The sequence below is a fragment of the Pezoporus occidentalis genome, unplaced genomic scaffold, assembly GCF_034315485.1.
Source record: "Pezoporus occidentalis ecotype Australia unplaced genomic scaffold, CSIRO_AGI_Poc_V1 ctg280, whole genome shotgun sequence".
NCBI classification, from domain to species: Eukaryota; Metazoa; Chordata; class Aves; order Psittaciformes; family Psittacidae; genus Pezoporus; species Pezoporus occidentalis.
In genome coordinates this window covers 36391-60899 of record NW_026914719.1, presented here as the reverse complement: position 1 = coordinate 60899, position 24509 = coordinate 36391, and the positions used below count along the sequence as shown (strand labels likewise).

At 45.8% G+C, this 24509-nt stretch overlaps 1 protein-coding gene across 17 annotated transcripts in view; it reads right to left on the bottom strand.

Annotated features, from left to right (window-relative positions):
* ANKS1A (ankyrin repeat and sterile alpha motif domain containing 1A) overlaps positions 1-24509 on the bottom strand; it is a 124280-nt gene that overhangs the window by 74455 nt on the left and 25316 nt on the right. For 11 of the 17 annotated variants that reach the window (XM_062625540.1, XM_062625535.1, XM_062625541.1 and 8 more), the window contains exons 2-11: positions 21017-21097; positions 20084-20240; positions 18098-18160; positions 12317-12613; positions 11566-11641; positions 11174-11275; positions 9792-9887; positions 9489-9685; positions 7719-7808; positions 3765-3882 (exon numbers count right to left, since the gene is read on the bottom strand). In XM_062625540.1, the coding sequence (XP_062481524.1) occupies positions 3765-3882; positions 7719-7808; positions 9489-9685; positions 9792-9887; positions 11174-11275; positions 11566-11641; positions 12317-12613; positions 18098-18160; positions 20084-20240; positions 21017-21097 (1277 nt within the window). Of the gene's footprint in view, positions 1-870; positions 2169-3764; positions 3883-4953; positions 7684-7718; positions 7809-9488; positions 9686-9791; positions 9888-11173; positions 11276-11565; positions 11642-12316; positions 12614-18097; positions 18161-20083; positions 20241-21016; positions 21098-24509 lie in introns of those variants that run through there. The other 6 variants (XM_062625536.1, XM_062625551.1, XM_062625550.1 and 3 more) reach the window with 4 other exon arrangements.

The window sequence follows — 24509 nt, the reverse complement described above, 5'->3', positions numbered from 1 at the left end:
TGCTAGTTCTAACTCTGATATAGAAAAGGCTCCCTGTGCTACATCATGTCAGAATTTGTCAAGTGAGGAGCATGCAAATCTATCTCCTGTGGCACAGAAAGCCAGCAAGGAGGAAAGTGGCCTTTAGGGTGCACTTCAGAAGTGCAAAAATAACCTTCAGCTGCAGTAAAACTGAACCCAGGGCTCATTTACAGTGAGCTACTGCATGTGACATCCAGACCTGTACAGTGTGCTCCTGGATTAGTCTCGCCAAGCTCAGTCATGCTGGGTAGTTTATTCTACAAAAGCTACCTGAACTTGTGCTCTTCTGTACTCCCTCCTTTGTTCCCCTTTTAAAGAAGGGCAATAAAACACTGCCCTAGTTGCTTAATATGATTCTGGAGAGAAGCTTCTAAATACATCAGGACAACAGAAATGAGGGCTTGGACCTGAGACATGGAAAGGGATCTGTCCTCCAGCCATGATGAAACCAAGGGAAGGCATGTCAGCTCTGGTTCTACACTATCATTCACCTCACGGTAAACCAAGGGGTTTCTATCCCTTCCAACCTTTGTTTGTGACACCCATGTGTCCCCAAGGATTCCCTACAGTGATATGCATCCCACTGTTCCTATGATCATAATCTGGCTCTGTGGAGAGATATTTCCTTCAAATCTCTTTGCAGCATGCTTTGGTTTTTATCACTGCCTCGTTTTAGACCCTGGTTTGGAGCTCAGTCATCTGGTTGAACCAGTATAACCACAAAGAAAAACCCTAGCAAGAGAAGGGCAAAGTAGGCACTTCCTGCTGGGCTTCCTATGGAAGCAGCACAGCAGAACCTCAACAAATATCAGGTTTTAAAACTATCAGAAGGAACCAACTGAGTCCTACCTGCAGCTGGTTACTGCTGACAGCCCTTGTGGGTGACTCCCCTGAGGAGCAAGACAGACATCAAAACTCAGCAGTGTTTTCTGCAGCCATCCTCCATCAGGCCTCTGAACGCAGGAGCTGAACAGTCTCCTCCTGGTCAGTCCACACACAGTTCACCACCCTTGGCCTAGTTACAAGTCCTGAACACCCTGACTTCATGCATGTGATTGCACATATTTTCCTTACCAAAGGGGGTGGGAAAGCATTTGGCTTCAACCACTTCTGATACTCTGCCTAAAACATGAGGCCAACTTTTCCCAGTGCTCCAGCATGTGACAGCAAACTGCTGCAAGGGACACAAAAGGCAACCAAAGCCAGGCGGATAATACCACATTCATCTCCTCACTGCATACAGGACAACTCACAGGCAGAGAAACAAAGACAGCTATCCCATATGAAAGGCACCATTAAACCCAGCATGCCTGAAATTCAGCCTTTCAGCTGCCCTCAAAAGCCCTTCTCAATCCCCCACAAGAATCAGAGTCCCCCTCTTCTGACCAAAAGCTCCTCCAGAACGCATCAAGTAACATCTAGAAGCCCAGTCTCTCAGATCAAGAGCCAAGAAACAATTTAAGGCCATGTTCAGCCTCCTCGTTGTCTTGGGATTGAGCTGCTGCCTTTGATGCTCCAGGACCCTTCTGATCCAGAGGTGGGAAAATTCTCTAACACCCCAAGTAAGGCCTTAGCACCTCCTTCAGCCCTTGTTTAACTTCTTGCCAAAATGATTCTGCTACTCCCTAAACGCATCTTCTCCCCCAATCCTATCAGTATATACCTCACATTTCATACTTGCTACATCTGGTTCCACATGTCCTCCTGGCATCTGACCCCAAGTACTGCAAAAGCAGGAAACATTCCCTTTTGTTCCCAGCACAGTAAAGCAGATTTCAAAGCTGATCCACCCTCCCAGCACAGTTAGGAAACACCTGTGCAGAAAGAAGCAACCTGTAAGGCTGGGACAGAAAGAAGGGATGAACAACACACACCAGAAAAGCAGTCAGTGGCTCTTTTCATATTAGGGTTGAGAAGCCTGAAGTCCACAAGCAGAAGTGGAAGATGACACGGGACCCTGACAAAGCTCAGCAGCTCCAGCAGTACAGGGAAAGCTGCCAGCTGAGGACACAGTCACACATATGCTTGTGCCACAGGGATCACTCTGGAATGTCATGGAAAACAGCTGGTACCCTCTGGAGAAGGGGGACAACCAATCATGTCTCTTTCTCCAGGTCCACCATGAAGAGCAATAGGAGATGGCCCAGATAAGCGGAAATGCAAGACATGAGAAATCTGCTGGCTGGGCCCCTTCTCCCAAGCAACAGCTCTTCACCTCCACCAGATCCACGGCTCCACCACATCAGTTGGTGCTAATTGCATTTAAGAGAGCAGACAAGTCCTGGAAGATGAGAAAACTCAACTGCATCCTTGGATTTCTCCCACTGCAAGAGTGGGGTGGGCTCTAGGTCTGTTACAACCACAGCAACACTGTCCACAGACCAAACCCTAGCTGTTCATTATATGACTTTGCTCTGGATCCTTAACAGGCTAAAGATGCTTCCGATAAGCTTTCCATGAAATGAGGCTTAGATGCCTGCAGTACTAATGTCTTCATGTGTTCAGGGAAGAGATTTGCATCAAGGACAAGCAGATGCATTACTCTGAGGTTTTATTTTAATCTGACACACAATTATGACACACCTTCACTCATATTCATGAAGCCTGGACACAGTAGCCAGAGAAAGCAGCAAAGCAGTCAGGAATAGATTACACTTGAATAACCAGCAATAGCTGCACACTGAAAAGATAGCCTGAAAGCTTCTGGCTCAACGGCTGTCACCCAAGGACTATTCCTGGCTGAGACCACAAAGCACCAACCTGAAAAGCATCCTAACTTTGCCTCCGGCAGCAAGTGGCTTTGGCAAGTGCTGGTGGGAAAACAATGACCTCTTGTGCCACCCTATCCAAGCCTGGAGTAGAGCAGGACTCAGGGAATGGAAGCTATCATGCTGCAGGAAGGGAGGAAAAAAAGCTGCAGGTCTTACAGAGCAGTCAATAAGGCATCACATCAAGTCCTCATTATCCTCTGCTCATCCTCAGTGAGATGCTTTCCAGGTTTACAGTCCAAATTAAATCCTTCAAAATTCCTGCTCAGGACTTCTGAATAAAGCAAGGGATGTTTTTTCCTTTAATCTTTTGTTGTTGTTGAAGGAAAGCCAAAAAGCCCAGCACCAGCCAAACACAAGAGACAAGGTGTTCCCAGATCCTTTGCAAAGCACAGAAGTCCCTCTGGGAGAAGGGAGACTAGTTTGATACTTAACCTGGCTATGCAGTGGATTTTCAGTGAGTTCTAGAAAGGGGCTTGCTCAACACGTGTTTGTTTTCCTCCTCTGTTGGTTTACATCTCAAATTAGCTTTAATACACGGGGGGATGTTGATTTTAAGACCAGGGTAGCAGGGCAAATCATCTGCTGGTATAACATGCGAAGCCAGAAGGGCTTCAAGTTCAGCTGGATGGAGAATACAGCTCATATGAATGCTTGTATCAGCTCATCTCTTCCACCCCTCTGCATTCACTTCACTCTGCCCAGGATTTGCTTATTTTCCAAGTTAACAGAAGAGCTCTTTGCAATCTCTTAGTTGTCAGAATAGAGCTGCCCTTCCTCTGTGTACATTTTGTACAGGAACATTTAGATCTCTCCTCTCTAAAAGTGAAGATTACCAGGAAACAAAACAATTGCGATGCTGACCCAGCCACCCCACCCAACAGAGAGTTTAACTGTTCCAGTTACCCTCTGCCCTCTATATTTTCCTTTAAATGCACCTAAGCAAACAGCTCTGCTCTATGCATGGGCACTTACCTTTCGTTTTCCTGTCCACTGCAATGGGCTTCTTAGTTTCTGCTGTGAGCAGCAGCTCGTAAGGGTGTTCCTCTTCTTCAGCTCCACTTCCCCTGCTCTTTCCTCGTGCACCAGAGGCCTAATGAAAAACAGTATAATGCAGAGCTCCACAAAGCAGTGCTATTTATCCCACCAATAAAGCACAAGGCCTCTTTATGCCACGGTTTAAGCAAGGAATTGGCAGATGCAACACCTTTGCTGTGCAGTGGGATCCAAAATGTAATACTCCCTGTTTTTTTTTTTACCCCCTCAAAAAGCCACCCAAACTCCCTTTATTTTATAGTATTTAAGAGTGCTGACAGCTTTCTATCACTGACAGATTCATTGTGCCAGGTCTGCAGACAGCCTGGAGGGGGAAAGAGCTGAGGCCATTATTCCTGTTCATCAGATTTACTGTTGCTATTGGAATTTGCATAGTCATTCACTATTTAGTTGCTGCTCTACTGGGACACGGCTAAAGAAAGTAAGAAGCCCAAATCCCTTCCTCCTTCTCAGAAGTCTCAGCTCTAGCATTCCTAACCTCAGGATGCACAGTGGATTTAGGACTAAAGAGCCTCAGGTAACACTGTATAAACCCAGTGTAACCTCAGGATGTGCAGCAGTGATTGTGCTCATTTTAATCCCCAAAAGTCTCTGATTAGCAGTTGTTTGTAATACCGGGAGACCCTCCAGCAAGCTGCTCTGGAAAGCCATCATCCATGTGCATGGTCTTGAAGCGAGATCCAAATGAGTCTTGCTGCAGACTCACACTTTGGTCTACCTCAATGCCAATGGTTTGGCATCCTTATAGAGCCACATGTGCCATCCCAGTGCTAACTGGCCTAAACTGGGCTGCAGGGCACCCTGCCTGCATGGTCAGCTGCCTTCCAGCACCATCTCCTGGCCAGACCATGCCAAGTTGATGCAACCCTGTTTCAGGAGCCATGTGTGCCTACAGCCAAGAGTGGTGGGGCCAAACCTAAGCCAGAAAACAAGTGATCCTGACCTGCTGCAAGACAGGGAAGAACAGGTCTGAACAAGACATCCCCCCAAAGAGGGCTCTTGTACTGCTCTGGAACTGCCACTGTCTAGACAGCAGACTAAGCACCACCTCCGATTTCCTCCCCAAGTGAAAGCATCCAAGTTGCTTCAAGGGCAAATAGGTACCTACCTGACAGCAATCTAGCCAGGACCTCTGGAAGCTTAGGCAGTCTTGGAGAGGCACCAGGAGCCAGCAGCACAGACAGGATTCCAACATCCGTGCGCTGCTCCTGCAAAGCCCAGCTGGCTTTTAAATCAACTTTCTCAATGGGAGGAAATGGGCTGTGTCTGGCAAAGAAAGTCTTTGTTTTACCTGCTTGGAGCGGGAGCTGTCAGGCAGAGCTGCTCCTTTTGAGGTGAAGGTGCTCATCATGAGCAAATTAAGGAACAAAAGCTTTGACCAGATGGTGGCACAAAACCATCAGACTTTAACAGTGGGTGACAAGCTCTTGCCAGAGAGCTTGGAAAAGTACTGCACAGCAGCAGCCTGTCAGGGCAGTTGCAGCCTGGACCTTGAGCAGGCACTAGGATACCTCAGACTCTGCAGATGATGATCATTGTGCTGTTCTCTTTCAAATCCATTGAACTCATTTGAAGGCAATAGCTCCTCAGCAATACACAATTCGCAGCTTTTGCTTTGTAAATGTTTGTGTATGTATTTATAGACCTGGTTACACTTTCTTTTCTCCATCTCTCATCCTCCCAAGCTCTATATAGAATTTTTAAATAGAGTTTCAGGTTTAAATTCACCCAAAATGAAGACCATTGTTTGCTGGAGAACTATGCTTGCCCTGTAGGCTCTGCAACCAGGAGTAACAAAATCAAATCAACTTTTCTTCCAGTTCATCTTTCATTTATTTATACACGTTGGTGAGCATGTGGAAATAGTCACTATTAGCAAAGCCCCAAAATAAGATGTTGTTAATAATGAGCATGCTTTTCAAAGTGTATTTAATCCACAGCAATGAACTCTGGAAGACTTTGAAAGGGTAACTCATCTCTTTTCTCTCTCCTCCCTCAGCAGAGCTGCAGACCAAGCTGCTGGAACAATCATGGTGCCTTGTCTTTCATCTGCACTTCCCTTTTGGAATGAGGAGTAAACAAGTGAAACTGCAGCCTCATTTGCCAACGCAGACTCTTACTGGGCTCCCACCCCGGAAGGTTTCTGCAGATAGCTGAAGGCGGCACTCGGGCACCTCAAGCAATCAGCTCTTCTGCCTGTTTGTACTCAGGTTTTTCCATGATGAAAGTGAAAATTCTCTTGTTTATGCACATCTGTTTTGACTGATAGCCCCATCTTGGCAACTGAATAAAAAGACTACTTTCCAAACTAGAGCTTGGCCCAACCCCAGAATACTCAATGACTGACTGTCCTGGCTCTAATGTGAGGGCAGGCCTAGAGGATCAGACCAGGATGCTGCAATGAGACATTCAGAGCACTCCCTAAGCTTACTCCTGTTCACGCCTGCCCAACCCAGGGAGAACATGTACTGAGATGATAAATAAGGGGCAGGAGTCAGAAAAGCAAAGCACCCCAGAAGTAGCAAAGAATCAGAGCCAAACCAACCTTATCAGTACACCGGGAAGGCAGCGACACACACACTGCCCGTAAGTTCTATCAGCAAACTTGGTGACAAATCCAGATCTCCCCAGCGAGTCACTCTGTACAAGTCTATTTGCCAGCAAGACTTCCTTTAATGGATCATATTTCCAAAGCCATTAAAGCCAGGACAACCCAGCAGGTGCCTGATAATTAAATATGGCAAGATAGCTCAGCAGGGGCAGTCAGTGCACGCTTCCCTCCCTCGTGTTTGTCATCATGAACACGTTCTGCTTCCAACTATGCTGTGACCTGCTCCCCAGCTCTCTTCTGCTGCCAGCCAGCCATGGACTGGTTATCACCCTGCAAAGCCATTTCAACAGCAGTGGAGAGATCAGCCCACAGTTTCACATTTCAGGTGAAATTATGCACTGTTTGGAGCTTTACTCTCTAGAAAAAGCCAGTTCTGTTAAAGCAAATAATCTTTACTCATGTCTCATGTAGATGTGACATACTTCAGAAAACAGATCACATTCCTGCCTTGTAGGAACTTCAGCAGATCAACACATTCAAAGCAAAGCATCTGGTGAATGGGAGGCTGTTACAACACACTCCACTTGTTTTACATACAACATACCGCACTCGGAAAAGCAAGGAAATCCTCAAGATCTGGGCTTGCTTTGAAGATTTTCCTGGGTGTCAGAAGTCGCCAAGACACATTTGTGGTTTCACACCCCCCACAGATGGGTCTCCCAGAGAGCCCTCACATCCAAGTCATGTAAAACGGAGTAAAAATGAGCAATTGGAAGCCCAGTAGCAAAGATGCAGAATAGGAAAGCTTTAGCTTCATCAAAAAGCAGCTCATATGCATTGACCTCGGCAGAGACAGCTTTAACATATGCTGGGCCAGATTCTCAGCTGAATTCAAACCCCTGCTCCCTGTTAATGTCAGTGGGATCCACAAGCCCACGTCGCTCCTCCACATCTGGAAGCTCATTGGAAGCAGGAACTAATGGCCCTCTGGGTTTCAGTCTCAAGTGAAGATGCATTTGGTGGGATCATTACAAATGGGCAACAGTCCACATCACAATGTGATTCAGGAAAAAAACTCTTCCTAAGGGAATTCCCAGCCAAGAATAGGAAAGTAAGGCTAAAGGGCAACACAGAGGTGCCCTGGAAGAACTGCACAAAGGAAGTTCCCATGGCAAGTGACAGCAGCAATGTTAGAATGAAGGAAAACTTCCCACTCACAACCCAGCTTGCAAGGTTAGTATCATAGTTGGCTCCTCCCAAATTAATTAAACTGATCTTTACATCATACTCCTGTAAAACACCCCAGATCAAGCCTCACATACCTCGCAGGAAGCACCATGGCCTATCTTCTCCACATGCTGCTCCTCCTCTTCATCAGGTGGTGGCTTGGCAGGTGGCGGTGGACGTTCTCTCTGTGGTTTAGAAGATCACAGTCAACTGTGCTGTGTTAAAGCACATCCCCTTCTGCTCCCACCACCGTGTCCATGCTGCTGTGGATGCAGCATGGTAAGGACCTCAAATTCATGTGGGTGGAGAAGTTCAGTCCTACCAGCATGGAGCCTGAGACTGCTACTGATAACAGAGCACCCACTTGTGCTCTGCAGTGGTGACACTGCACAAGGCCAGCTCCGGCCCACGTGAGCACCAACTGTGCTGTCAGGAGAATGAAACTGCTGGGGTGGAAGGTGCTGTTTACACAGGCTTAGTGCTTCATTACCTCAGCCAGTTCATTCAGACCCAGACTGGTAATCTCAGTGGCAGGGCAACACACAGCTGAGGTCAGTAATGAAATCATGCAAGTGGGCAGAAAGGGAAGACATCACTTGTGTCTTAATAAAACAGTTAAGTGATTCCAGAGGAACCTTTTATAGTGCAAAACCCTAGAGATCAAGAGACAATGCAGCACTGCGTTCCTCAAACATCCCAGCATTGCCTGTGGGCAGCGAGAGCTGTGGCTTTGCCTCCATGCAGCGCTGAACACAACTCCAGGACATCTCCTGCCCTGCAACAGCTCCATCTAATGGCAAAGGGAAAGTCGGAGAGGTGGACGGCTCACTCCAAAACCAAGCAAGCTTAGGGATAAACTGCAGCAAGCTCCTGGAGCGCATCCCTCCTTCTCCCTTTTCATTGCAGTTTAGCCTCTCATTTTACTTGGGACAGAGCTGAGCTTATTTCACACCAGACACCATCAACACAGGACAGTGAATAGATGGATGTAAGCCACCAAGATTCAGTTAGTAACAGGATAGTGTGCTGCACATCTGTCTGAAATGTCAGGCTTCTGGAGCTTTCGTTTCATTTCTATTATATTTGCTAATAGTACAGGAAAAAATATGCCCCTCTGCAGAGAGACAGGAATCATGGTTTCTGTATCAGCAGCAGTTTAATTGTTCTTTGCCTTTTGTCCAGAACTGCATCCACAGAGCAGGCTCTGTACAAACAAGCAGAAAAGCACCCCTGAAGCTGACACAGCATGCTGCAAGGCCAGCATCTGCCCCATAGGCTTGGTTGCTAAGGAGGCAGCAAATGCAACTAACAGAAGGTAAGGAAGACTTCACTGTAGACAGTTCCAGGAACTCTGCATTGCTTTGTAAAGCCTTGAGTACCCTCTACAGATCTCTGCAAGTAATACACACACCCCAAAATAAAAGGTTCCAGTGCCAACTAGATTCCAATGGGACATTCTTAATTTCTTGAGAGCCTTCTCTTGGGCAAAGCAGAGAGCAAGAGAGATGAGAAAAATGCTGCATGCAAGTTTCCAAAGCATTCTTCTACACAAGTTAGCCCTTCAGCTGAGTGTAATGTCCCAACAAACCCAAATCCACTGGCACCCAAATTCAACAGACTGAAAACAGACGGATGCAGCATGAGGTGAAAATCAGCACAAAGAAGTGGCTATTTGTAGTCAATACAAGAGGGGTTATATGAAGAGGTCAGTGAAAAGGAGAGGTACCTGCCTGCTGCAATCAATGTCAGGGATGGGTTTAAAGACTTCCTCAAGCTGGGGGATTGAGAGCCTTTGCAAAATCATGAAACTGAAGGCAAGTTTCCTATCCTAAGGCAAGCAGGGAGGAGCACACATAGCTACATACAGGCCTGACTCCTGCTGCTTTGAGAGCAGTTGATTCAGGTTCCTTATTCAGAGACTCTCGATCTGAGGATCTCCCACTGGCAAGGCTGTCCAGGGAGTGGCAGGACGTTGCATTGTACAAAGCTTCATATGGGCTCTCCTCTTCTGGGTTCACATCAAAATCAATGATCAGTTCTGTAACTGCTTTCTCCACATCACCTGGGAGAGGAGGAGAGACACAAAGACATCAGTCAGGGCTTCTGCCCCTGGAAAGGCAGCACTTGAAGAAGAAGGGTGCTAGTGACTGTTGTGGTATGAAGCCTACCCTGAGATACCCGGCCCACAGGATCAGTGGGGGGAACAAGTGGTGCTTGAACAGTCTTCTCTGCAGCTTTGGCACTTTTCTTCCCAATGGTGTAATCTGCAGTGAGGTGGGATGACAGGGTCAGTTTGTGTCAGTCTAGTTTTACATCCACTTCAGCATACGCTACTTCCTCCCTTGTGGATGGAAGGCCAATTGTCAGCTTATGAACTCTTTTTAATAACCCATTATTAAACTTGCAGCTCAGATCCCAAAATAGAAGCAGGAGACCTCTTTAATCACTCACACAAGATTAAGGATGGGTCTTTGAACTTCTACAGGAGTCTTTAATCAGAAAGCTGCAAAGCTCCTGCAGGGACACAATGTCAGGAGCGGATTACTTCATGTTGTAGACACAAGCTACATCACTGAACAGAGATGTAGTCTGGTTTTCTGGAGTCATAAGAGGGAAACCAACCCTAGCCATGATCCAAATCACAGGTAAAGGCAGAAACATTAAACCTACATGCACAGTCAGCCAGCAACACCTCACACAGCCAGCTCACAGGAGCAAACTAACAGCATTTACCTGCAAGAACTTCAGTTATAAAGCCCATTTTTTGTCTGCTATTTCAGGATAGAGATAATACCCACCAGCCTCACAGGCAAAGCTTAATTAAAAGTCTGCAAAGTGCTTTGAACCTGTAAAGCTCTCAAATGTAAAGCATGAATAATGCACACCAGTTGCATACACTTCTGATCTCTCTCTCTCCCCCCAGCTGAGAGGAAATTGAGACAGCATAATTACAAGGTATGAATTTCGCTAAAGTGCCACATTTTGTTCCCTAACTTGGACAGACACAATAGGCCAAGCTCCTTAATAAGCCACAAGTAATCAAGGCCTTTTCTGTAAATCTCATCTGTGAAAAAAATCCATGCCCAAGCTTCAGAATGAAGTGAGGAGTAGAATTTAAGATCTGTGGACAACAATTTGCCTACATAGCCCATAAGGGACAGCTAATCTAAAACCATTTCTAAAGCAATTTACTTCACTTTCTGCAGCAGATTTAGGTTCTCTTTAATTTTCAACAACTTTGTTTAAAGTGAGTTAAACAAACCTCAGTTAAGCCATTGGAACTGTAAAAGTTATGTCACACTCCTTCAGTAAAGGAGCCAATCCCCCTAAAGCCCACCCAAACATCCTCCTGCAAGTGTTTGTCTGGAGACAATTCACCAGAACATTGAAGCATCATTCATTCCTACACCTGTAAGATTCTCACTGAGGGACCTGATCTGAAGCTGCTTTGCTTCCAGCATCTTCCAGGACTACAGAACAAAATCCTGTATGTGCACTAGCACAGTCAGCACCTCAAACTTCCCCACACACACAGAGCTACATCACTTACCTTCAATAAGAGCTGCTATGTGTTGGCTTTTCTGAGAGGGAAGCTCCCTCACAATATCCAGAGCTGTCAGTCCTCTGTTATCCTTTATGTTCACATCAATACCTATGGCAAGAAGTGCAGAGAAGGCAAAAGCAAGAATATCTTCTAACTATGCGCAAAATCATGTCTTCATGTTAAGTCAGATCTTACATTTGTGATCATCACTGGGGGAGCTAAAAAATGCTCTAGAGAGGCAGACCTGAAGCCAAACACTGAGAGAGAACTTCTATAACCCTCTCTACGGAACTCTGGTAGCTGGTTGGAGAAACATGCTGCCACTATAATGGGGTTTCCTCAAGTTCTGGGTGAAGGCATCACCACGTTATTGCTTCAAAAGGGGATCAGTCTCTCACCTGCAGCCAGCAATATTTGTACCACATCTGTCTTGCCAAACAAAGCAGCTTCGTGCAAAGCACTGCCTTTTTCAGTCTGCAAATTAAATGGAAAAATAGCATGAAGCCAGACTGGGAATGGGGATGGAGGCATGTTTTAGAAGGTTACAGAAGCAATAAATATATGCCATCATATACAAAGCATGGGCAACAACATCTACACCCAAAGACAGGCTATCAACCTTATTACAATGCTGAGAGAATTTGGAATGAAAAATGGGGATGGTCTCTTCAGAGACATGCAGGCCCAGGTTAGAGACCAAGAAAGGACTTTGTACAGCTTAGGGAGAGGTCGTGTCCTGGAAAACAAAGACAAGACCACCCCATACAAGCTAGAACTGCAAAACCAGCATATTCACAAATGGCTTGATAGGAAGAGACACAGTTTGCCTCCATCCCTATCAAGAGCTCACGGTATTGCGGGACAGAACAGCTTCAGCTTTTTTTCTCCCTTGCCATGTGTCTGGGGCTCTTTATCCAACTACCAAGCAGGCAAGAAGCATGCATAGCACCAGAACCCCTCTGAGCAGCTTCTCAGAGCAACTAAGAGCTGAACAAACAGCCCAGAGGCAAACAAACAAAGCTACTGCTTATCTTTCATAAAGGATCCCTCTGGGAAGAGGGTTAGGTGGAGCTCTCTGTATGGTAACCACAGGGATTCTCCATCCCCCAGCTATCAGAGCAGCCTTCCACACACAGCCACACCAGATACCTGGTAGTTGCTATCCATGCCAGCATCCAGGAGGACATGGACTACAGTTTTGTGACCATTCCTAGCTGCCAAGTGCAGAGGAGTGTGTTTCTTAGTGTTGCAGCTTAAGAGATTGGGGTGAGCGTTCAAGAGCATCTTCACAACTTCCAGCCTCCCGTAGAGTGCAGCCAGGTCCAGAGGAGTCTCAAACTTGTTATTGCGCATGGTGGGGTCAGTCAGCTCCTCCAGAAGGACCTTCACCACCTCTGTGTGGCCATACTGTGCAGCACAGTGCAGTGCCGTCTCATTGTCGTTGTTCTGGGGGGGTCACAAATGCCAGTGCATCAGAACAGGGCAGTACAGAGCTGCCTCATGCCTCGCTCAAACCATTGAAGTTTAAATGCAAAAACAAGACCAAAAAGGCAGTTGGGAAGCAGCGAGCCCAGTCTGAAACAGCCTGGAGGCAGCTTTTCACCATCTCAATAGCTGTTTACCAGGCACAGACATCCCCTCGTGAGCTCATCAACCAACCACCCAGTGAAAGCTTCAAAACCATCCAGAACAGTAAGCTTTACTTAGGTATCATAAATCAGCTCAATGGGAAATAGATGCTATATGTGCAATAGCCTGCTTTCAAAGCACTGAGGTCAAAATCAAGGGACCATGCTAAGGTTAAAGGAAGGGACTGTTGAGCTGGATCTGGATTCCCATTAATCCTGCTAGCACTTGGGAAAGGCAGTCTGTTATTTGTTGGCAGCATCCCACACTTGGAGGTGCCACAAAAACAGAAGGCTGCAATGTATGATAGGCAAACTGCAGCATGAGTTCTATCTGCTGTAGCTCAACTGTCATCATTTTAGATTTAAACTTCAATTGTTTCAAATCCTACTTATCCTGATTATAACAGTCATTCCACCTTTGCAATTCCAAAGCCCACAAGAAAGGGTGCATTAAGTTACATGCAGTTTGTGAATTAAAGCAGTGCAATCAGATCATTCCACTAAGAAGCCAAGGTCTCAGTTCAGCTGAGGGAAGAGATGTCCAAGCAACAGGAGGACACCTTCACAGTGAAAGCCAGGTCCAACTAATGCATGCAGCATTCGGCAGGGTAAAAATCAGCAATGCAAAGCATTGAAAGACAAGCAACCCAACACACTGCACTTGCAGGTGCAAAATCAGAATGTTGCTAGGTTTAAGAAAGCCTTTTCTTAAATTCACCTCAAGTTTCTAGTTTTATTGCTGTGTGTTACAGAGTCATTATACACAAAGGGGTTTTGGTTTAGGACTCTAGAAACAAGTATCTAACAATTTGACCCAAAAAAAACTTTAGTACAAACTGTTACACACTTCAACTTTAGCTGAAAGAATCACAGCTGAATTTGTCATTTTAGTTCCTACATAGGAAGAATAATTCCTATTGAAAACCAAAAACAAAACTAGAGAACAGAACTGTCTTGAAGGAGTTATAGGTACTGCTTTAGAGATCAAATTTGATCACAAGTACCTTCCTTTTGGCTTTCACATGCACTTTCTTGGATACCAGCTTGTAGGAACAGTCAGTATTTTGCACCACTTCACAACCACACACTGCAGAACTTACTCTGTTGTACAGGTACTTCAATCTTATTACCATGGTAAGTTATTCTAAGGATTGCAGGAATCATGCATGCAAACCCCCACTTGTTTGGATCTGGTATGTGCATCATTTTTCAGCCACATGAGAAGCAGAAGGCAAGTGAGGAGCTTTGGAGAGGCTCTGTGCAGCTGCAGCTTGTGTAAAAGCAAAGCCTAAGGACGCAGGAAGCAGCATCAGCCACATGCAGGAGTGAGATATTTAGGAAGGCAAGGAAAGCACAGCATCACTGTTAGCACAGAAGGTCAAAGTCAAACAACAGACTCTATACTTGGAGTGGCAGAGGCAGCCATGATGAAGGAAGGCACACATATGTGGACAGAAGTTACTGTAGAATAAAGAAGTCTGCACATAAAATATACATATGGAGTGAGAAGGGGAGAGAAAAGACAACTACAGAGATCACACCTATCAATCAGTTTAACCTGTTGCTCTCAAGGCATTTAAGGTTGGTAAATCACATATTAACTGACAGGGAAGGGAACCTGGGTATCAGTGAGCCCACAGCACAAGACCAAGGAACTCAGACTGCCCCATAGCATAAAGGAGGCTCAATGCCAATTCCTGCAGGAGGAGGAGATAACCCTGGACCCTCTGGAGCAGTGGGTGTCTGCAGAGAGCCATGGGGGACATGCACTGCCTATACCACATAGCCCTGGCTACCAGGTATTTCCCCTCTCATCCCTCCCTGGCACAGAGACCGTATCCCTCAAGGGTGCTTTAAAGCACACAGCAACTCCTGGTGGCTCAGGAATGGAACACAAAATCCTTCAATAACAGAATTGCTGGAGGCTTCCCCCATCTTCACTGCAATTTAGTCTGATCTTCCCTAAGCAGACCAGGGCTCTGAGGCTCAGGGTGAGATCCCCAGACCATCCTCCAGCAGCAGAGGTCCCCAGGTGGTAACATCCCCTGAATCATTCCAGCAGGTCCCCCACCACCACCACAGGCTGTGACTGGAAACCCCCACTACTGCCCAAGTCCTTACTGCCTCCACTCTGGGAGAGTTCTGAGCAGCCACAAACACTAGAGCTGATCAGGCAAGGGAGTCTGCCTCCCTTCACATCCCCTCTGCAAGCACAAACCGGGGTGGAGCCTGAGCAATACGCATGAGCTCTCAGACATACACATTTATTGGAGATGGGAAAAGAAAATTCCTTTCCAGCAGCCACAAGGCAAACGGCATCAAATTTCAAACCTTCTTAGAAAAAGAGAGCACTCAAGAAGGCCCAGGGGCTGCATTCGTGCAGGAATCCTCACATCTCCCCCCCAGTTCACAGCTGGGAGCTAGAAGCCAGGCTCGTAAGATGCCTCCCTACAGACCACAAAATGGGAATACAAAAAGCAATGCCTCTGCTTTCATATGGGCTCCATCAAATTTTTCAAGCCCTGTTAACTGAATACTACATACCATAGGCCTTATACTCCTCACCAGATGCTAATATGGAGAATCTATAACCACTTAAAGTATGTTGGTCTGCACCGGTGTTCGTAACGCACCATAAGAGAGGTTTGACTGAAGCAGGGGTGACTGGGTTTAAACAAGGGAAAGGTTTCTATCTTTCTAACCTACAGAGATTTGAATGGTTGAATAAGCTGCCAAGGGAGATTATAGAGCTGTCCCTCTCCAAGGGTTCCGAGAAGCTGCTACACAAACACTGGTCAGCAGTGGTTTAGGTAGATACGATCTGGTCTCAGGGGTGGGGAAAGAGGCCATAGGACTTTAAGTCCCATCCAAGCTATTTCTAAGGTCCCTGTGGAGGTCTTTTGTCAGTGTATACACGTCTAACAGTGCCTGGTCCTATTAAAAACCTACTTTGCTGCCCCAGTGACATATCTGAAACTAAAGCACAGAACAGCCATGTCCAACTGGCATAAAAGAGAAAACACGTGAAGCAAAATCCAAACTTCACCGGGAGGTAACACCTAAAGAACATCACCACCTCAGGCACAGAGCTGGCCAAAAGAGTTGTACCAGCTCCTTCCCTCCTTTTGCAACATGTGCTCTCCACAGGTATCCCACACAGCACTGCCAGGAGCATAGAAGGATGAACAGACCTCCTTTCCTTAAACCCAATCTGCAGGATTCATTTGCTTCCGATTACAAAAGACAAAGGTAGTCTGTGCAGTGCACAAAGCTGAGCTGTGTGACAGCCTTTTCTATGCTGGCTCTGCTCAAATGGTTGGTTCCTTCATACAAATTAAAGAACTAAATTCAAGATAGCAGGAGGTACTGAAGCAAAGCTGCTGCTCTATCTCCTTTGCTTCTATCATTTGCTTTTCAGCAGTCCTGTAACAGACATATTGCAGGGGCCTCCTGTTTAAAAGGGATGTTTAAAGGGACATAAAAAGAAGCTCAGCTCTTGCTTTAGTTCTTAGAAAAGCAAGAAGCTTCTGGCTTTCTTACCTCTTCCTCAACAGGGTATTAGATTGTAGTCCAGCCTTATATAAATGCTTCCTCCCCCTCCTAAATATCCCAAAATGCTTGGAAAGACGAAACATCTCTCAATTGTTCCTGCATGATACCCCATTGTGCATCGGAGCGGAGAAGCTGAAAGCACCACCTAAGGAATGACACTCACACTTTACACCTGGACTTTTTGTGGTGCTCCCACCTGCAGCCAGGCTATCGAGAAAGCATCAAGGTTTGCAGGACATAAGATTCCACATGCTCTTCATCAACCCTGGGGAGAACCTGGTGGAAAGCTGGTGAGAACTTGCGATGAACCTAACAGATCGTGTATAAATCATCTCTATCCTTAAAGCCAAGGCACAGATTTCAAAACCACATTGCCTTCTTCTCAAAAGCACCACAGCCACCTCTGAGAGTGAACTGGAAGTTTAAAATAAGGCACTTGTCAAAAATACAAAGCCCAAATCAGAACACACAGTAAGAACTCCACCAGAAAGTGAGCACACTGCACACTTCATTCATTCAGCATTTTAATGCTGGAGTGTGGAAGATTTTACTCTGGTACTGACAATGATTCAGGAAGTTCCTCTTGAGGCAACTGAGCTGCTCAACTGTGATCCTTCCACAGAAGACATCCACTGTGGGAAAAATTCCCATCTGGATTTTTGTAGAAATCACTGATGTGCACGTAGATATATCTGTGCTTAAGAGGTATGCACTGGAGTATCCTGAAACACAGGTCTGCAAACCCAAACCCAACTCCCAGTGGTAAGCAAGCTCAGAAACTTTCATACATGTTTTTAAGGCACTGCAGATAGAGCAGAGTGAAAGTGTTAACTAAACTCTGAGAGTTTAATCTGTCATGGATGGCTGGATCCCAAATAACTACCTGGAAACAACCATGAGGTGGTGGCTTACAGCAGAAGTACCTCACAATAAATCAGCGACTCTTCTGCCACCATTAGCCCACAGCTTCACTATAAATAACAATGAAAAACGGTGTCTGAGAAGACACCACCAGGAACTCTCTTATCTGCTTCCTCAACTGCTCAGCCTCAGCGCACTGAAATGCTGATGTCATGGCCTTTGTGTAGCTCAAGAACAACTAAAAGCAAGAAGAGCAAAATAGGCAAGAAAACAGGAACAGAAGACCAGGGCTGAAGGGTCAGACGACACAACAGACTTAACATTCAAAAAAGAGAGACTGATGCAATAAGCAGGACATGAAGGACTTGGGAAGGGAGGCATGAGCATTACTGCCTTCCCTTCTCCCCACCACCAGAGTTAAGTGTCCATTCAAACAACAAAAACAGCATTTTGTAGGGGAAAAGGCAGGAAAATCCACTCTAAACAGCCCACAGAGAAAACACATCCATGTTTAAGCAGGAAAAAAATCCATCTCTTTGCATTTATCAGCAACATTAGCACACGAAACAAAACCTAAAGCATTTTTAATGGAAATAACATTACCTTTTGGAAGTCATCCAGCCCAATCAAGCAAACTGACCATCACCGTGAGTCCTACAAGGCTAAGCACTGAAGGAGCCCCCAGGAAAAGTAAGGAAAAGCTTCCCTTAAATTATGTTTCTATAACTGCTTTGAAGAAAGAAACCCACAGTAAATAAATTGTCATATTTTTCCCAAGCTGCTGCAAAGTGAACAGGTATTAACTGCAACTGGATGACATTGCACCTGGAAGCACACGACTGCAGCTTGGAGTAATGATGTAGTGAAATGCTGACAGCAAAGTACACACCTTGGCATTGATATATGGGTCAAAGGGGCCGTACTTTTTGAGTTCTTTGATCTCAAGAGCATTCTACAAAAAGGAAGAGGAAAAAGAAAACAAAAAATGTGATAATGAAATGGGTGAGGTAAAGCAACAAAGCAATGGGTGACTCCCAAGGGGTGGAAATGACAGAACACAGCATCTTGTTCCAGTCAAAGCTATTACCAGCAGAAGCCATTCCAGCTGCTGATTCCTGTAACTTGAACCACTGTGCATTTCATTGACAAGCCTTCAAACACAAGCAGCACAGGCTACTCAGCTGACTTTTCTCATTTAGAAAGGTTCCTACTAATCAGACATTAATGAAACATTACCTGGAAGGATTACACTACTAAAGCTTTTAATCTTTTGCAAAGGTTTGCCTTGTACCTGTTCGACTCAGAGCAGAAGAGTTTACAGTCGGGGCCCTCAGTCAGTTCTTATCAGATGGATTGCAAACAGCTAACTACACATCTCAAATCTATTTGAACAGACTGAATGCCTGCAGCTGTGCCTGAAGACATCATTAACAGCAGCCCCAAAGTGGAAACCTATCCACAGACATTAAACACACCCCCTTTTTTTATTCCAATAGAGGAATGGTAGTGAATAGCATTACCACTGTATCACTCATTTTGTGATGCTTCAGAAACAACTGTTCAGCCCTAGAGCAGCCCAATGCATCAAGTTAGCCACCTTAGACCAAGGAACAGAACTTAAGAAAACTTAAGCATGGCTCTCTGGTTGCCACAAAGTGTGGCTGGAAGCAGTATTAGGACTCCTAAACCCAACTCCAAAGGGAATTTTTGCTCCTCAGTGTCTGACCTTACATCAAAATTAAACAGCAAAACCCACAGTTACCAGCTGCTCATCTGGACTTTGACCGATTTCGCTAAATTTGAGCTCTGAGTATCTGACCTACCTGGGGATTAACTTCTGAACATGTTTAGCCTTGTGCTACTAAGGCAGACAAACTTCTGTTTTACTCCTCTCCTCCTGGATGAAAACCTGAGGGGTTTAGGAGTTGATTCACAGGGACATTAGACATTCCTGCCTCAGGGACAGGACAACCAAGGGCTATGGTAGCTTTAACCACCTGATTTGGATGTGTTACTGCATGTCTGCCCAAACTCCCTCAGCCGTAAGTGGCTCAGTAACACTGCTCAGTTGGCCTCACTCAGTAAACCAGTCCCCTATCTTAAACTCTTCAACAAGAGCAGTATTTGGGTCTTCCAGCAGTAGCTTTCCAGAAGTTCCCTACTGACAGATATCTGCTGACTTCCAAAGGGAAGTTAGATGGAGCCAGCCCCCCAACATGGACACAGCAGCCACTGTACAGAACAGCTGTCTCACACCAATCAATCCCTCTGCATCCCAGACCAAAAACCATCACCTTGACAAAGGGAAGGAATCCACCAGATTGTTTGTCTTGCCTGATTTCTTAAGATTAAGCTAGGGACTAATCTGGGGGCAAGTAGGGTTACAGTTATCTTGCAACTTACAAATTAGTTCAGTGGAGCGAGTGCTAGAGACAAGCCAGGAGAGTAGCTAAGAGAGCATGGCCAAACAAAGACTAAACAAAGCTGCTTTGATTAGTTCCCAAAGAAGGGAGCCAATGGATCTTTTGACAGAACTGAAACCTTCTCTGCTATCCAGCAACTGAAAGGAAATGCGAGTTAGTTTCAGAAGCCCAGTATGAAAGCAGGAGACCACTTCCTAGGTGCTGAGTGGTTCTCATACTTCTCTATCTCTTTATAAACATATATTCCTTACTCATTCAACCACTAACTCAGAACTGGAGGTATTGCTTTAGGCAGTGCTCTTCTTATCCCATTAGCAAGTAGGACTTTATAACCATTGCTACTCCTTTGAGAAGGGCCAGGAGTCAGCTGAAGTAGTTGGCCAGGAGTCAGCTGAAGTAGTCTCCATCCAAGGAAAGCAATTCAATAGTATATTAGAGTAAACCACACAGACCTGCTCATTCACTTTGGTATGTGAAGGTCCTTGGTGGATGAGGAGCTTCACTATGTCTGCATCTCCTTTCCAAGCAGCCAAGTGAAGAGGGTAACAGCCTTTGCAGTCGGCTACATTGGTTAGTGCGTCGTTCCGCAGCAGAACTTCCACAACATCCCTGCAAGAGAAGGAAACTTCAGCCCATAAGATACTCAGTCCTTGTTCCACAGCTTCTGCAGCAAGTGCTGCACAAAAGGTTAATCTGAATGGGAGTAGTTCAGAGATGCTCTTGAAATGTGTTTTTAAAGCATTCCTATTAAATGCTGCCCAAGGAAAATGAAACACTGCTGAGATGAGCTCAGGGAAGATCTGTGTTACCTTCATACTAATGGAGCTGAACAGGGACCGAGGTCATCCACAAGCCACTCTGGTGAAAAGTGAATTGCACCAGAACAATGAAGGCAATGCTATTCAACTTCCCAATATCTTAAGCAGCAATGAACACCACGAGATTTACCACGCTGAGGACTGGAGTTACTTAAAAATGTTATATACTTGAAAGCAAACTTTAAGTGTTGCAGGCACAGCAACACACTGGACACCAGACAGACTGCAGAGGACTGTTACTGGAGAAGCCACCTTTAACATGTTGTTATATCTTATCCAAATTTTCTATAAATAAAAGAGTGGTTGAAAACGTCAGTGCTTTGCCCAATTTTAAGAGATGTATGATCTCTTAAATGTATGTGCAGCAGGCAATGCCTCTACAGCTTCACTGCACTGATGTTCTTCACTACTTGTCCTCAAGATGGTGTAGTGCTGCACCACTGCCACATTTTTAGTGGGAACAGCATTAGAATGAATTACATTCATTAGGTGAATGAATTACACAGAAACCATAGCTTGTAAAGCACATAGCATCGCCTAAATCAAAAGCATTATAAGATGACTCACTTATGACCATTCAAAGCAGCATGGTGCAGTGGAGTGTATCCAGTACTGTCAACGCAGTTCACATTTGGCCCTCTCCAGATGCTGCAAGACAGAAAACGTACAGGGAACACTTAGGCATACACCAAACGGATGGACAGCTGGCAAGGACAAGTCTGAGCAGAGTTTTCACACCAAGTTGGTTATCTGGAAGCAAACGAGGGGCTGGACAGCTGTGGTTAAGAGCAGTAATACAGAGTACAGACCGCAGAGAGCACTGCGCCAAGCAGAGGGGTTAGTGGCACAAAGCACACAACTGGTACTACTCTGTGCTTCATCAGACCATCCTGGTTTTAAATCAGGGATGTTCTCCTGCTACTAGACCTCCTTTCAGCCACACATGTGCTTACCAAAAAGCATCTTCAGAGAAACATGTGTCTATTAAATTTAACCACAAGAGACAGTAAACCATCAACCCACTTCTAATTCACACCCCTCTGAAGAACTCTGATGGGTTTGGGAAACCCTTTTCCCTCTGTGGCAGGAGTCACTAGGAGTGGAAGTCCAAGACTCAGGGGTACAGGGCCTGCTCTGGGTCACCAGTGTGATTCCATGCAGACTTCTTACTGTCCAAAAATCACTTCCATCTGACAGCTGCTGCAGCCGATATGAAAGAGTAGGTGGTCTCTGAGGTTCGAGGATATTGTTCACTTCCCTCCCTTGTTCAGAAGTTGAACACCAAGGATTTAAGGATTAACCCTGTAGAGCATTAATCTTCCCTCTAACCCCTGCAAGATGTTCTATTTAAACCAGTGGAGAAACACGTGTAAGGAGCTGGCACTGCTCTTGAGCTTGCTGTTAAAGGAGTTGGGCTTCTGCTGCCACTCCTCACAGTGCTACCACCCTCTCCCAGAAAGGGCACATGAACACACATCAAGATGCTCTTACAAGCAAATTGAAACCATTCACCCCTCTGTCAACCCACCTTCCCTGTATGCTGGCCCATGTTAATACTGTCAGGAATTATACAGGATTTATTATAAGCTTGGACAATCATGCTCATGCTAATACAGTACGTTTGCCTGCACTGTTTTCTTTAACTAGGGGTAGAACTTACCAGCACTCTCTAATCCCCCATTTAATTGGTTTAAAATAAAGTCAACTGCTGCTCTTTATGAATTAGGCTTTTCCTGATCATTTAATTTCCTTCCCAGCATGTAACTGCTACGACTCATTGTAGGATACAAAGGCAGCCCGAGCAGTAACCAGGTTTTCTAACAGTCATTAACTAGAGGACTCCCAGCCAGAAAAAACACTACACCACAGCGTGCAGAAGCAGCAGGAAAAGCACCAAACCAACGGGAATCTCATGCAGACCAAGTGGAAATTCAAGAGTAAACCAAGCATGTTTCAGGTAGGATTCAGAAGCACACTCTGAAATGGAAAGTCTCAGCCCCTCCTGCGTGACTCCTGATCCAGCAGAGCATTATAAAAGGCTTTGCAGGCCTGAGACAGACACAAGCTCCACTAGAGGAGAGGCAGCTGAGGGGAAACTTTATCCAAGAGGACAGGCAAGTGAGCCCTAAAATCCAATTTGCAACAGATGAGGCTGCTTATCCAGCTGCATTCCCATACAACACCACTCACTTCAGAAGCAAACAGCAAATCAACACATGCATGCAATGCATTTCAACTGCTACCAACATCATTTGCAGGATGATGGCTTCAACTACATGCAGAAGACATGCACCAAAAAAACAAAACTGAGTCCAGGAGGAGCCCTGCCCCATCCAGCAGCAACAGTCCTGAGGTATGAAGGGGATCTGAGTAATTCTCAGGCTCTGGTTTATTCTTGGCAGTGGGTTCACGCAGTGTGGTTGCCCAAATAATTTATTGCTGGATTTAAAGTGATTAATGGTTAAAACTAGTGCCAGAAAGCCTTGTGTGTAGTCTGGAGCAGTTCTAAATGCTGCACCTGCACATTCGCTTGCACAGGCTGCTAACCTGAGACCAAAGCCAGAGTTCAGTGGTTTCACATCCTGAACAGAGCTGTGTTTTGATGCTGAGCTCAAAAAGCTTCAGGGTGCACGTATGAAAAACCAGCAGCATTTAATACAAGTATTTCTTTCAGCTGAAGTTATGAAGGGAAACCCAAGTTAGTGGTGCAATGGGCATAAACCAAGTCATTTGCTCCGGCAGCAGGGCTGGGCACCGGAACAGGGTATCTGTCCCCATCAGAGGCTCTCTGTGGGAAAACACAATTCCATAAGGAACACGCTTCCATAAACTTCCTGAAAACCTTTCAGGTTAATGCTTTAGAGTAAAAGCAAAGCTCACTCAAGGCACTTGGAGGAGAGAAACTGGAGCCCGGCATGGAAGTGGTTCCACAGCAAGCGCCGGGCACTGCACTGCGGAAACCAACGGGCAGGATTTTAGGATATTAACTAAAACATAACAATGTGCCGTGTCCTTCCCTCCCCTCTGCCCTTTTAGTCTTGCAAATAAAGGAAGCTTTTATCAAAGAAAGGTCAAATGACCCAGAAGTTCAGACTGAACGGATCCAAGGAGAGAACTATTTATATTTAGATGAGGGCTGCACTGAAGCATGTCAGTCTCTTCCCTCCTCTTCCTCCCCAGTTCTGCCAGGAAGGCCACAGCCTCCTGAGTTAACAGAAACCAAAGCTTCCATCCCAATTTTATTTATGCAATGCACAGCATTAAAGTGACAGACTAGGAAGGTCCCAACTTAGATCTAACCACCGGAAAATAACTCTGCTATGGTCTGCAGAAACTAGGAGTTGGAAAAACACTGGAATGTCCCTTGTGAAAGACCCCGCAGGTCCCTCAGAGCACAGTTTGCAGTGCCTGGTGCATTTGATTTGAATGACATCTCTGTAGGAACTGTGGCAGAGCTACTGGGAACAAAGCCCAGGCTCTAATCTAAGCTATTATTAAGAAAACCCCCTCAGATCACTCTGGGGAGGAGGTGAGAACTCTGGGATTCAAACAACATTTTTGGAAGCGAGGAGTTTGCCAGGTCTTTTCAGGCCAGACAAGGAAATTCAGGTTTAAGTCAACAGGAACGACTCAGCAAGACTTTGAGATGTCAGGCTCACAGGTACGTGAAGCCCTGTTCATCCAACCCCAGTCTGGGAGCTCTTATGGGAACAGTGTGCAACACAAACCAGCATTGGGCTGGAAAGGACCTTAAAAGCCTCATCCAGCTCCAACCCCTGCCACAGACAGGGACACCTTCCATAGAGCAGCTTGCTCCAAGCCCCTGTGTCCAACCTGCCCTTGAACACTGCCAGGGATGGGGCAGCCACAGCTTCTCTGGGCACCCTGTGCCAGCGCCTCAGCACCCTCACAGGGAAGAGCTTCTGCCTTATATTCAACCTGAATCTCCCTTGTTTAAGTTTAAGCCCATCACCCCCTGTCCTATCGCTACAGGCCCTGATGAAGAGTCTCAGTGTGAGCACGTTTCACAACAGAGAGAACAATAAAAATACTACATTAA